Consider the following 15,714-nt stretch of genomic DNA (forward strand, 5'->3'; position numbering starts at 1 on the left):
CTTATCCACTAATAAAACTTTGTATGCCTTTCTTCTTTTTAGGATACTGCTTCTCTTCATGATGCTGCTCCTCTCCATCCTCTCTATAAGACTAAACCATTTCCTCCTGCTAAATCACTGTTGCATCCCCTGAGCTTCTCATATACTGACTGCCTTACCCCTGGACCTTTCAGTCATTTGTCCTCTATCTCTCTGGGTGATGGACATGTGAATTCCCCTACTTCATTCAGTCACAACAGGTTGTATAATAAGGTGAGAATTCTCTACTGAAATAGCCTGTGTTAGAAATATTGATGTTTTATTTTGAGTTACCTAAAGCTTAAGTGAAAAGTATCATGGCATAATAAATAAATGTTCAGCTTTGGAGTTAGGCAGACCTAGGCTGAAATTTGGTCTCTGTTAATGCTATCTGTGTGACCCTGGGCAGGTAATATGAGTGCCCCAGGCCACTCTCTAAGATTATAAACCAGAGGAGAGTAGGTGGAGGTTACACACTAAAGGTTCTAGTCTAGACCATCCCCAAAATCCTATCCCCTAAACAAACAAACAAAAAACCAAAAGAACTTTCAATGTGGTATAAGAAGACACATTAAGGATATTTAAATTCATTGGGCATTGAAGTTTTTTGGGTTTTTTTTTGGTATATTTTAGGTCAATATTCCCCCTCCCCCCACCAATTAACAAGCATTTATTTTTCTTTCACTCATACTCCACTCCCCTCTTCCATTGGAAAAGAAAAAAGAAAAACAATTTGCAACAAAAATGCACAGTTGAACAAAACAAATTCCCACATTGGGTATGTCCAAAAATATTTATCTTATTCTGTATTTCCAGTTTGTCATTCTCTATCATGAGGTGGGCAACATGAATCATCATTAGTCCCCTAGAATCATGGTTGGTTATTGAACTGATCAGAGTTGTGAAGTCTTTCAAAGTTATTTGCATTTATAGTGTTGTTGTTGTATAAATTTCTCCCAGTAGTTCTGGTCAGTTCACTCTGCAACAGTTTATAGAAGTCTTCCAAAGTTTCTTTGAAACTATCTCTTTCATACTTTTCTATGGCTCAATAGTATTCCATTATATTCATATACCCATGGGTATTGAGTATACCCATATACTCAATTGGTGGGTACCCCCTTAGTTTCTAGTTCTTTGCTACTACCTATAGAACTGCTATAAATATTTTTGTCACATATGAATTCCCTTCTTTCATTTATCTCTTTTGTGTATAGGTCTAATGGTAGATCTTAGATTATTATTTGAAAAAAATATTGTAAAGCCTTTTCCAAGGTTAAAAAAAATTAGTTCACATTATCTCCCCCCCCACCTGCCGCCCCAGGAAGATTTTCTAAAAACATATAATGCTGGAAAATTCAGTTATCTTTAACACATTAAATTATCTTTAAAAGCTTATTTAAATAATAATGCATTGACAAAGAGGTACTTGTAATTTTAGTAGATGGCTATATTAAAAAATAAAACTTAAAACCCCACTTCATTCAAATACATGTAGAAAGATAAATTAATATTAATTTCTTTACTTATGTGCATATATATTTTGCCATTAACAGAAACATCATTTTGTAAATGAATAAGTCATTTGGTACTTAACAAGAAAAATATAATGGAGGTAAGTAAAACAGATGCAAAATCATTTGTAGTAAGTTTCAAAAAGAAGCCAGAAATTATTTATTCCTTCATTGTCATCCCTATTCCCTTTACACTCCTTGGGGGTCTATGCAGATCTTATCCCAATTTCTGGTAAAATGGAAAAAATGCTAGATTTGGAATCAGAGTACTAGGTTAAAAACCTTGCTCTGCCACTTTCTAGTTGTGTGATCTTAGGCAAGTAATTTAACCTCTTTGAGTCCCAGTTTCCTCATCTGTAAAATGAAGTATTTGGACGAGATGAGCTCCAAGGCTCCATCAGCTGATAAATCTATAGTACTTGATGATGCCTTGGAAAAGAGGCACTGGACCACTGTGGATAATTTATACCATTATCAATAAAAGGAGCATCACACTTGATAAAGTAGATGTTTGCCCCAAAAGTTGTATGTACCTATAATTTTTATAAATTCACCTATGTATTAAATATCATTATACACCTGGCTACTTACAGCAAACATGATGAATCCTTTTGTAAAAAATATAATTATTTGTTTCTCCTATAAAATCTGATCTTTTTATATCAGCTTAAAGGCTGGCTGATATATGATGTATGATGGTGGATGGCAGGAGACACTGAATCAATAAGTACAAGTATAACTAATTATTTCTTAGGCAAGCTGAATGTCTTTTATAATCAACCAAGTCCATAATCTTTGCCTAGATTGTCTAAAGCTGTGGTGTCAAATAGAAACAAGGCCCACTAAAGTGTACATAAGGATCTCTGTTAGAAAACCACAAATTGGGGCAGCTAGGTGGTGCAGTGGATAAAGCACTGGCCCTGGATTCAGGAGTACCTGAGTTCAAATCCGGCCTCAAACACTTGACCCTTACTAGCTGTGTGACCCTGGGCAAGTCACTTAACCCCCATTGCCCCACAGAAAAAAAAAAACAGAAAAGCACAAACTGACATTACATGTGTTTTATTGCATCTTCCTTTTTTTTGTTAACTATTTACCAATTACATTTTAATTGAGTTCAGGCTGTACTTGAGGATATTGTGGATAGCATGCCATTCACCTTTGTCCTAAAGCTTACACATGGCCATGAAGAAATGATAGATTTGAAAAATATCATAACCATCACAGCTAGATTGTAACTTTAAATGAAAGAAGGACCTTGTAAAGGACCTTCTCTCTCTACCAAAGAAGAATCAGGTGCAAAATCAGGATGAATGGGTGGTGTTTTGAGAGCTTTGATTGTTGCTATGTCCTAGTCCCAAATCTTTCCAGGGAAGTACAATTTTAATAATTAATAAAAAATCTTTGAAATTCAGATTCAATATTTTCCAGTCATTATTAAGTCCATTTAGTTAATAACACTCGATATTTATGCTAACTTTTCTTGAACCCCATTCCTATATTTTGGAAATTTTGATACTTTTCTACTAAGTTTACATTTGTGGAGATGTTAAGGATTACAGAATATTTTCCTCAGAATAACCTCTGAGTCAGATGCTTCAGGTATTATTATTCTCATTTTACAAACCAGAAGAGGGTGCCCTAAGATGTTAAGTGGTTTACCCATGATTAAACTTCTGATCTAGTACAAGTCTAAGACAGGAGTTGAGCCCAGATCTTCTTGACTCTCTATTGCAACATTTTAGCCTTTTAACCACATGACTAACCACAACTTTTTATAAATTTTTATTGTGTATTCTTGGTGTTTTCAGGAACTGTTCAGAAAGGAGACTGTCAACATATTGTCCATATGTTAATTCTTTTTCTAGGCTGTACTAAATGATCAGATAGGAGTCATCTGTGTATTGGAAGATTTCATATCATCAGGAATGGTTTAGTATGTCCTCTGCTTTTTAGTATCTGGTACTTAGTGATGTTGAATAGGGAGTTATTCCCATACTCAAAAAAAAAATGTGCTCAAGGTCAGTTCACTATTTTCTGAGAAGGAACATATCTCAACAAAAGACCCTAGCATTTCATCTTTATAGCTTGTACTTGATTATATTTCTTTATTTCCAAAAAGGTAGAAATGTCTCTTTTTGATTAACCCCTGCTTAAATGCTGTTTGATCTTTATATGTACAAACTATTCCTGGCTACAAGAATTAGGGCATATATGTAAATATAGCCTGCTTCAGGGTAAACCATTTTTTGAGTGAAATTACTCTCTTCTCAGTTTACACTTCACTTTCTGATTCTCCCCCTAATGTCCTAGAGTCTCTTCCTTCTTTGGCTTTTGCCATATCTGACTAATCCTGAGCCCTTGGTTATTCTACTGTCTGTTTTTCTCTATATTTATCTGTGCATTACTAGAAAAAGGTGTGAGAAATGATTATCAATAACCTGATATTTTGGGGAGATTCAGAGGCTCTCCCTTTTTTCTAAATTCCTCATTTTAAAAAGTCCCTTTTTCCTGGAGGACATTACCAAATGAATTCGCATTAACTCTCCTCAGATTGCTCAGACCCCAACCTTGCAAGGAATTTAATCTAAGGTAAAGAAACACATTGTGTTCTACTCAAGATTGGGTGGACACAGATTCTTTTGTCTAGATAGCTGAAGACTAGCAGTGGTCTGAGTACATAATCTCCTTGTCCTGGGGTCACTTAGAACCCTCCTGCCATTGAAAAAGACACATATTCTTTGAATTGATAGCCTAAAGTTATGAGTAGTCTGGTATAACTCCATTTTAATATACCCTACCTCCAATCATGTTAACTAATTAGATTTGATTGCTGGAAGGAAAGAAATAATGCAACAGCTAGAGGGGACATCAAAGTCAAATGAAGGTTGGGGGTTTTTAGTTTGTTTTTTTGTTTGTTTTTATTGAATAGAATTTTATTTTCCAAAATATATGTAAAAAAAATTTTAACATCAATTTTTTAAAAATTTGTGTTCCAATTTCTCTTCCTCCTCCATTCCCACCCCCCACCCACTAGAAATCAAGCATTTCAAAATAAGTTATACATGAGTAGTCATGGAAAACATTCCCACATTAGCTAGGTTGTGAGAGAAAACAGTAAAAAAAAAAACCCAAAACTTCAGATTGAGGAATTGTCAAAGAGAAAAAAAAATTCTTAAAAATGTGTTTCCAGGGGCAGCTAGGTGGTGCAGTAGATAGAGTGCCGGCCCTGGAACCAGGAGTACCCGAGTTCAAATCCAGCCTTAGACCTCAACACTCACCAGCTGTGTGACCCTGGGCAAGTCACCCAACCCCAATTGCCTCAACAACAACAACAACAACAAAATAAAATAAATGTGTTTCCATCTATTTTCAGATACTATCACTTCTTTCTCTGTAGATGGGTTGCCATTTTCATAAGTCCTTCAGTGTTATATTGGATCATTGACTTGCTGAAAATAACCACATGCTTCCCAGCAGATCATCTTACACTATTGCTGTTATTTTGTACACAGTACATTTCACTCTGCTGCAGTTCATGTAGGTCTTTCCAGTTTTTTCTGATAGTATCCTGTTCATCATAACCTAAATAAAGTACTTTAAACTTGACAAAGAATTTTCTTCATATTAGTCCAGCAAAGTAGGTACCATATGTTTTGCCATTATATTCAATCTTCATAACTATTTCCCTCCATCCTAGTCCCTTCCCATGGTATTTACTCTATTTTCTATCTTCTTTTAAACTATTCCTCCTCAAAAATGTTTTACTTCTGACTGTCCCCTCCTCTACTCTGCACTCCCTTTTTTTTCACCCTTCCTTCCTTATCCTCTTCCCCTCCTACTTTCCTGTAGGGTTAAATAGATTACTCCTCCCATCTGGGTGTGAATGTTATTTCCTCCATGAGCCAACTCTGAACAGTTTAAGGTCTTTGAGCTAATTCTGTGTTCCAAATTTTCTTCCTCCCTCTCTCCTCAATCCTCCCAATGAAATCAAGCAATTCACTATGTCATACTTGTGTAGTTATGCAGAACATCTTTACCTTCCTCGGGAGTATTTTGCTTTTTTACTGCTCTCTCCCCCAGTCTGCCCTTCCCTGCTTCCCCTCTTCCCCCCCTTATCTCCCTCCCCTCCCTTAGGGCAAAAATATATTACTATACCCACTTGAGTATGTATGTTAGTCCTTCTTTGAGTCAATTCTGATGATATTAAGGTTCACTCACTCCCCAATTCCTTCCCCCTCTTCCCCTATCCTCCATAAGCTTTTTTCTTGTTTCCTTCATGTGAACAACCTCTCCCCAGACCATTTCTCCCCTTCCCCCTTCCCCCTCCCCCAGTCTATTTCTCCTACACCTCAACCCTATTGTAAAGGTATCATTATGGGTTAGTTAGGTGGCACAGTGGACAATGCACCAGCCCTGGACACAGGAGGCCCCAAGCCCAAATCTGGCCCCAGACATAAGACACCCCACAAAGAACAAAACATAAATGCTTTACAGATACCGCCCCTTCGTATTCAGTTCAGGCCTGTGTCCTCTGTTATTTCCTTACTGAGATAGTTCTTATGAGTTTGAAGTATTATCTTCCCATATAGGAATATGAACAGTTTGATCTTTTAATATCCCTCATGAAGTCTTTTTCCTGTTTATCTTTTTATGCTTCTCCAGGGTCTTGTATTTGAAAGTCAAATTTTCTATTCAGTTCAGGTCTTTTCATAACAAATGCCTGAAAGTCTTCTTTCTCATTGAAATTCCATGTTTTCCTCTGAAAGATGATGCTTAGTTTTGCTGGGTACATGATTTTTGGCTGTAGTCCCAGTTCCTTTGCCCTCTGGAATATCATATTCCATGACCTCTGGTTCTTTAATTTAGAAGCTGCTAGATCTTGCTTTATCCTTATTGGAGCACCACAGTATTTAAATTCCTTTTTTCTAGCTGCTTGCAATATTTTCTCCTTGACATGGGAGTTTGGTAATTTGGCTATAATATTCCTGGAGGTTTTCCTTTTGGGATCTCTTTCAGGAGGTGATCAGTGGATTCTTTCAATTTCTATTTTAGCTTCTGCTTCTAGAATATCAGGGCAATTTTCCCTCACAATCTCTTGGAGGATGGTCTCTAAGCTCTTGTTTTGGTCATGGTTTTCAGGTAGTCCAATGATTTTCAAATTATCTCTCCTAGATTTATTTTCCAGGTCAGCTGTTTTTCCAAGGAGATATTTCACATTACCCTCTATTTTTTCATTCAATTGGATTTGCTTTACTGTGTCTTGGTTTCTCATTAGGTCACTAGCTTCCATTTGTTCAATCCTAATTCTTAAGCAATTATTTTCAGCAGACAGTTTTTCAATCTCCTTTTTCATTTGGCTTTTCAAACTGTTGACTTTCTTCTCATGACTCTCCTGCATTGCTCTCATTTCTCTTTCCATACCTTCCTCTCTTTCTCTACATTTTTGTTCTCTCTCTCCTACTTTCTCTTCAAAGTCCCTTTTGAGAGCTTCCATGGCCTGAGACTAGTTCATATTTTTCTTGGAAGCTTTTGATGTTGGAGTTTTGACCCTGTTATCTTCTTCTTCTTATGAGGATGTATTGTGGTCTACCTTTCCTCCAAAGAAGTTTTTAATGGTCTTCTGCTTTCTCTGCCTACTCATCCTGTCTTACTATTTCTTGACTTTTTACTCCTTCTAAAAGTTTAGCGCTGCTTCCAGGACACACTGTTCTCACTATAGCACTACACCCAGGGGGTGATTGGGCTTCTTCTCAGCTTTCCTGGCTTGTGAGTAATCACAGTCGCTTTCTCTTTGACCCGGAAACAGAAGTCTGATTGAACTCTGATTCTCTATGGTCGGAAGCTTGGCGTGCTTTTACCCCTCCCCCACTGGGCCACCACTACTCGATTCAGCCCACTGGTTCAGACCCAGGGCGCTTTGCCCCAACTCTAGTAGATATTGCCTCCACTTCACCCCGGCCTACCGCTGAACCCCCTCACCAGTCCATGATCGGAGCCTCATAAGTTGCTGGTGCTGAAGACTCTGACATGCGCTGGAAGCAATGTCCCTGGCTGGGTCTGGATTTTGCGCTGAGCTGTTCAGTCTGATCAGTAGCTGATCAGAATTGCCCTCTTTTGCGGAGAAATAGTCTCACTCTGTTCTTACGTGCATTAGGCTGTTCTGGGTTTTGATTTTTTGCCGCATTATTTGGGTGTGAATGGAGCTTGTGGGAGTCACAGCCTCTCCTCTGCCATCTTGGCTCCGCCCCTCTGTTTGTTTGTTTTTAAATCAATATAGGAAAGGCCTATACATGTCCTTTAGTGGGTTGGGAGGAATGATTTATTTTGGTCCTTTCAAGTCCATCCCTTACTACATTCTTTCTGACCTTGTTCCTAATATAGTCATTTTTCTTTCTAGCATCTTTAGCTTCTCCTTTCCCCATAAAACATGTATTTCTTAGCTTCTTTTGTGTCCATTGGCAGTCCAGTGAAAACTATGGGTCCTTTCTTATAATAATGTGGATTCCCTTCTCATAATGATGTTTTAAAATTCATCAAATAAAATGACATAAGCTTACAAAACAAACCAATTAAAATGAAAGACATCTAACATCTCTATCTATCTATCTATCTATCTATCTATCTATCTATCTATCTATCTATCTATCTATCTATCTATCTACCTATCTATCTATCATCTATCAGTAAAGAGATCTAGTCAAGAATCCCTGTTCTATTACCTTTTCTCTGAAAAGGCCATGTATAGGCCTTTCCTATATTGATTTAAAAACAAAAAAACAAACCCCAACCTTCATTTGACTTTGATGTCCCCTCTAGCTGATGCATTATTTCTTTCCTTCCTTTACCTTAACACTTTAAAAATGAATCTAATTTAATTGGACAAACATTTATTGAATATCTACTAAGTGCCAGGCTTTGTGCCAGGTACTGAAATTAATGTTCTATACTCACAACCTCCATTTACTCAGTACCCATTTGCTCTTTTGCCCCCTGAAATCTGATTTTCACTACTTTTATTCCCTGAAACTGAACTCTTAAAATCATTGACTTTCTAGCCACCATATTCTGTTTTATCGTCAGTACCTGTTCTTTTACTTTCTATAGAATTTTAAATTGTTTTATATAGGTTATCTTATTTAACTGCTTGTTGAACTAAATTTAGAACTAAGGCCTGGCATTAATAAATCCTTACACTGTATTATTGGAGACTGAGTCTCAGAAAGACTAAGTAGCTAGTTCAAGGTCACACAGTCACTTGGGAGGTCTGGTCTCAAGATCACCTCTCTTGACTCCAAGTAAAGTTTGCTTTTCATAATGCAAAGGTATTTTCCCTGTTTTTGTATTTTGATCCCAATGCTGCTAGCTTCAATTACTGGAATTGATATCAAATTTGAGTCTCAATGATTTTATTTTTTGAGGATTCAATTCTTTTAGAAAGATTACTATTTATATGTACCCTATAAAAGGCTCTCACATGAGACCCAACCTATTTTCTGGGCCCTTAGGTAAGGAAAACAACAACAACAACAGCTATATGTTATATAGAACACATGAATAGTCAATGAAGAGCTCTCCATATCTATCTTTCTTCTCTACTTCCTTTGTATCACTTCCTCCATATCTCCTATAGGCTTTATCTTTATTAAATACTCCTTACTACCCTCCATCCTTCGAAGGCTAGTTAGTGTCTTGACTACCCACCACAAAATATTACTCTTCCTCCTCATCCTCCTCCTCTTCCTCCTCCTCTTCCTTTTCCTTCTTCTCCTCTTCCTACTACAGGGTTAGGCCTAGAGTCAGGAAGACCTGACACTTAATATTTGTGTGGCCTTGGCCAAGTCACTTACCTTCTGTTTGCTTCAGTTTCCTCATTTTAAAATATAACAAATATAACAAAAACAATAAATATAATAAATATTATATTAATTAATAATATAATAAATATAATAGTACCTACCTCCAAGAGTTGTTGTGAAGATCTAATGAGATAATCTTTGTATTGTTATAAGGTGCTTATCACAGTGACTGGCAAATACTGAGTAATATGTAAATGTTAGCTACTATTACTACTACCACTACTACTAATTATTATCCTCTCCCTTCCCTTCTTTTAACAGTTACTTATTTGACAGGTTCAAAGGAAATTTTTCTCAACTCTGTTCTCTTTCTATGTCTCTGTCTCTATTTCTGTCTATCTCTCTGTCTCTTTTTCTCTTTCTGTCTCTCTCTTTCTGTGTGTATATATGTCTCTTTTTGCCTATCTTTGTCTCTTTCTCCTTCTTTCCTTTCCTCTTCTCTCTCTCTTTGTCACTGTCTCTCTCCATTCTATATTTTTGTATTACTTTAGAAGACAAAGAATTTGCTTCATGGATTGTTCAAACAGAGTAGATAAAGAAAAAGAAAACATTGTTACTGATCTGCTGAATGAGACAGTTCTTAAAAAATTTACCCGATAGGGAATTAAAGGTATTTTCTCAACAAAAAAAGGAGCCTAGGTGCTTTTTACCTGAACTCTATAAAAAGAGGGCTATTGTTAGAAAAGAGGGAAAATGTTCCAAGTCCCAGTTTTTACATTCACATGGTCAGCCACTGGACAACAAGGGTATACTCTATTTTCAGTTTGAATTTTCTAAAAAGTAGGGTTATCACTGGGACTTGGTTTATGGCCAGTGATTTTTTAAAAAGGTTTTTTTTTTTTTTTCAATCTCTGTAACCTTTGACAAATGATCCTTCTCCTATTTATGTATAAAGCACCCTGCTAGGACCTAGGGACAAAAAGAGGATTCAAGTGGAGACTCTTCCTGCTGGGAGTTACTATCTATAAGGGAAGATTAGACATATACATAGATCAGTGAAATACAGAAAGAGGATTAATAAGTGCATAAGAGAGATACCATCTCCAATACTTTGGAAGCTTATAGGAAGAAGAGGGTGATGCTGATTTCACTTTTAAAATTTCTCTTTGCCTACTGTAGCCAATTCTTTTTATACTTACATTGTCTTCATAGGCACTACATCCTACTGCATATTTCAGATACAATGGTTATTCTTGGCACATCTCACCTTTGCTCATTTAAGGATTGGCATTGCTTACTTTTGGGACAGCACAGGAAGCCCTGCAGAGAATCCCTTCTACTTCTGTTTTCCATTCATCCTATAAATTCTCCTGCTGCAATCACTCTACACTTCTTCTTCTTATTCCTGGGGATGTCACAGCTATTTCCAAAGGACCTAGAGATTTTCAAGGCAGAATGTTGTAGTGAAGAAAATCTCTTCTTTTTCTCAGTTGTTACAGTCAAGATTTTCACTAAACACTCCTTGAATGACATGTTCTAGAATGTTGCTAAGATTTGAAATCAAGATCGTTGGTGTAAAGTTTACAGACAAATCTCCTCCCCCTTTTGAAAATCAGGACATTTGCCCTTCTTCAGTCCTGCAGTATTTCCCCCATTCTGCATGATCTTTTACAGATCAAAGACAATGGATCAGCCATCACATCAAGCAGTTCTCTTAGTAATAGTAATAATAATAATAACAATATAGTGCTTTGAGATTTCCAAAGTGCTTTAAATAAGTCATTTAAACTATACACATTATAATCCCTATTTTTCAGATGAAGCAATAGGTTGAGAAAGATTGAATGACTTATTAAAGGTCACACTAGAATCAGAGTTAGTAAATATGGTGCAGCATTCAAATTTAGGTCTCTCTACTTCCAAGTACATCACATTATCTCTCAAAGGTCTGGGCCAGGCCATTTAAATTTATCAAGGGCAACAAAGTGTTCTGTTATTATAGTCTTATGTATATTGGGTAGCAACCTCCAATTAGCAATTTTTAATCTGTCCTTTCCAATCCAAAGAACTTTCTTCTTGGCAAAGTGAATGGAATAAAAATGAATAGAAAATCTCTGCCTTTTTCAAGTTGCGAGTTATCACCATCCCAGTTCTACTCTGAACAGTGATCTTTCTCTTTTGCTTGATCTTTTACTCCCCCTTTTCCTCCAAAATCATTTCCCCACCACTGTTAGCTGTCCTTCTTAGTCTTGATTCATTAGGAACTTTAGCATTCTTAACTATTTTTGTAAGACATTATTTTGTATTTATTCTGTTACTGTTACCTACCCTTGTTTGCATTGTCTTACATGTCTTTTTTAACATTTAAGTTGATTAGTGAGTTTCTTGTGCATCGCCATCAATCTTTTTAGAGACAAATTTCATTTTTAATCATCATTTTTCTTATTAGACCTTTAGTTTGTCATGTTTGAGAGTTTCTTAACCTTTCTTTGTTGACTTTCTCTGTAGAATTTTTCCACGTGATCCTTCCCATCCCCTTTCTGAACTTTTCAAGATCTCTTCTCTCCAAAATCTAGGATGCATGCCAGACAATACCTACTTCTCCTTTACTCTATCATAGATTCCAAGATGGATTTTTTAATTTCCTTAGATTCCCAAAGATAATGTTTCTTTATGACCCTCTAATTAGAAAAAATCCGGAGAGCCATAAAACACATGTACTCTTGCCAAAGCTGTTTTGCACCATCACAGATGATGTCCAAGGAAGAGTCAAAATGGAAGAAAGATTCTGTAAAAGTGATGAAGTCATATTAATGCTCTTGCTTGTGTATCAAGCCCTGGAACTTTGCATTATCACTCAGAAGAGAGGCTGAAAATGCCTATTATTTAAACAATGCAGTTGGATATTGAACAAATACAACTGGTCTATATGTACATAAATCTTGGACACATGCTGCACATGTCCGGTAAAGGGGGGATGGAGGGAAGGGAATAGGGGGAAGGGAATAAGCATTTATGGTGGCGGAATATATTGCCTTTGGGAAGTTGTGCTGGGATTTTAATGACCCCATATTTCCTTTTTTTATTGCAGTTGTTTCCCAAATGAAACTTAAATGATACCTGTTCACAAAGTCATCCCTCTTGGACCATGTACATTTTCTCTGGAACTGATTCTATTGCCATTGTCACTGTTCCCCACCCTTTCTTAGAATTTCTAAATTCTATTTCTATCCCCTAGTTCACTAAACTTACTGATAGCTTCACAAAATTGCCCAACTCTCTTCTTTCCAAAGACATACTCATGAAAATCAATGAAGAAAAAACTAGAAAGACAGAGCAACAATATACTATAATTAAAATGTGAGCGTTATCCGACAATCATTGGAATCATTTAAATTTAAACCTTAAGCAATGAGTTGACTAGGAGGAAAGAAACATTGAAGGTACATTTTCTTTATTATAAAAGTTATAAAGTTGGTGCCTCACAACAAACCATCTGTTATGCCAAGGTTATGATTAATACTTTCCATTTCACTCTTAATCATGTTCACTAAGCTGTTTGGGGCTTGTTTTTTTCCTTTAAATTTTTAGTTTCTTGAGTCAAGTACTTGGTCATTTTTTTCCTTTTGTTAGTTTTCTTCTTCCTTCCATAAAGTATGCCATAGCTATGATGTTGACGAAGAATTATGATGAATATATGGCATTGTTCCTCTTTACATTCCTGTAATATGCACTCACTATAAACTATGGTATGTATGCCACAATGAGAAGATTGCTCTCCTATTAAGGGAGGTCAGATTTGGTCATGGAGAACATCTTGCTCTTTTGCTTTCTATTCAATTTCCAAGTTCCATTTTCTTAAAAATTTAGAAAACTTTAATAATTTGTCTAAGAGATTTTTCCTTATTTGCTTTGATTTTTCACTTTTTCATGGCGGTAAAGATATTTAAAGAATTTCTGATGTCAGTGCCAGGAAAATTAAAATGCAAAGATCAGAGCTCATAGGATCAGAGATTTAGAGCTGTAAGAAACCTCAGAGGGCCATCCAGTCTAAGCAGAGGCTCTCCTAGCAGTCAGTCAATCAATCAATAAACATTTGTTAAGAGCCTCCTATGTGCTAGGCACTATGCTAAGCACTGGGAATACAAAGAAAGACAAAAGACAATCTCTGCCCTCTGGGAGCTCACAATCAATGGTCTCTGCATATAGAATATTTCTTATCCTAGTATTAACTTGGCTCCAACCTTATGGTGCAGTTGGCTTAACCTTGGAGTGGAGTCTTTCAAGTAATAGATTGGGGTGATAGAAAAACTTTCTTGGCTTGCTCTGTTTATCATAGACAGCTTGTTATGAGTGTACAGTTGAATAGAGATACATTAATATGGAATATGCATAGACCCTACACTTGATGCAATTAAAGGATTAAAACCATCTAGGGTTCAAGAATAAAGTATTTATGTCCTATACAGGTCAAGGGTAACTAAGGTTTCATCTATTGAACTAGATGTAACTAGAATAAGCCCTTAAAGACATTTGATTTAGATGAAATTTGAACACAAATCATTTCCATATTAATCACTTACATTAAACAAAAACAATAACACATTGCTCTTCATCTTTCTAGTACTAAAACAGCTATTCTTTTTGTGTGTGTGAGGCAATTGGGGTTAAGTGACTTGCCCAGGGTCACACAGCTAGTAAGTCTCAAGTGTCTGAGGCCAGATTTGAACTCAGGTCTTCCTGAATCCAGGGCCAGTGCTCTATCCATTGAGCCACCTAGCTGCCCCTAAAGGGATAATGCTTGTTGTTGTTGTTGTTGTTGTTGTTGTTTTATTTTGTTTTTGGTTTTTGGTTTTTTTGCAGGATAATGAGGGATAAGTGACTTGCGCAGGGTCACACAGCTAGTAAGTATCAAGTGTCTGAAGTCAGATTTGAACTCAGGTCCTCCTGTATCCAGGGCCTGTGCTTTATCCACTGCACCATCTACCTGCCCTCAAGGGATAATGTTTTAAAGAACTGACCTCCAAATAAGGAAGAACAGGCTTCAGTTCTTGCTTCTAACATGTACTTGCTGTATGTTTCTAAAATTGTCACTTAACCTCTTAGTGTTCTAGAAAACTTTCTAAGGTTTAAGTTTCAGAAAAGGTGCCAGTCTGAATGGGTAAATGGAAGTTCATCACCAGGAAATTCTGTATACCAGTGAAATAGCACGTCTAATTGAAATTTTTAAAATCTCACAAATCTGAAAAGGGGGTGCAGAGGTTATGTTATTACGAAGGAAGGAGTCAGTGTCAGAACAAAAAAGGCAATGCAATCTAAGAGACTGAGAACTGGATTTGTAGTCAGAACACTTGGATTTGAATCTGTGGCTGTACTATTTACTGTCAGCATGAACTAAAGAATCATAGTATCATGGATCTAGAGACAGAAAGGACTTCAGATTCCTTCTGGTCCTACCTCCCTATTTAATGATGAGGAAATTGTAGTGAAAAAACAAAGGTGAACTAAGGTCACAAGTGACAAAGGCAGGGATTGAACCCAGATCTTCCTGACTCCAAGTTCAACATTTTTACCACAACACAATACTGCTTCTTGCCTGAGCAAGTCCCTTAACCTCTCTGGATTCTGTTGGGTAGATGGATAGACAGAGACAGAGAGACTGAGACAGAGAAACACACATCCAGAGTGATAAACAGAGTAGAATGAGAAGACTGAGGCTAAAGACAGAGTCCTGGAAGTCCCCTGTGCAGAGAAGGTAGGGTATGAATAATGGTACTACAAAGATGGTACAGCAAATAGAGCACTGGGCTTGGAATCAGGAAGACTCATCTCCAGAAGTTCAAATTCAGTTTCAGATATTCACTAGCTACATGATGCTGGGCAAGTCTCTTAATCCTGTTTACCTCAGTTTCCTCATCTATAAAATCAGTTGGAGAGGGAAATGCCAAACTGCTCCAGTATGTTTGATAATAAAACCCTAAATGGGGTCATAAAGAGTCAAACATGACTGAAAAATCACTGCTGACAACAAAGGAACTGTTAGTTCCTTTATTGAATAATATTGGTGCAGTAGATAGAAAATTGATTCATTGGGGGGGGGGCGGGGAGAGGGCCTGGGAAATGAGGATTAAGTGACTTGCCCAGGGTCACATAGCTAGTAAGTCTCAAGTATCTGAGACTGGATTTGAACTCAGGTCCTCCTGAATCCAGGGCCAGTGTTTTATCGCTGTGCTATCTAGCTGCCCCCGATTTTTTTTTTTTAAAGCTGATCTTTAAGTCAGGAAGACCTGGGTTCAAGCCCCTTTTCTGATTTGTACTGACTGCATGACCCTGGGTAAGTCACTTGACCCTTAGGATTCTAAGCAACTCAAAAAAACTACAAGTTG

The 15,714-nt window shown here is 36.9% G+C and overlaps 1 protein-coding gene across 1 annotated transcript in view; it reads left to right on the top strand.

The window, feature by feature from the left end:
* LOC122726312 (muscular LMNA interacting protein) overlaps window positions 1–15,714 on the top strand; it is a 402,484-nt gene that overhangs the window by 329,019 nt on the left and 57,751 nt on the right. Inside the window, exon 12 of the mRNA XM_043963965.1 lies at window positions 43–252. Within this exon, the coding sequence (XP_043819900.1) occupies window positions 43–252 (210 nt within the window). The remainder of the gene's footprint in view (window positions 1–42; window positions 253–15,714) is intronic.

The sequence above is a fragment of the Dromiciops gliroides genome, chromosome 4 (assembly GCF_019393635.1).
Source record: "Dromiciops gliroides isolate mDroGli1 chromosome 4, mDroGli1.pri, whole genome shotgun sequence".
Classification (NCBI taxonomy): domain Eukaryota; kingdom Metazoa; phylum Chordata; class Mammalia; order Microbiotheria; family Microbiotheriidae; genus Dromiciops; species Dromiciops gliroides.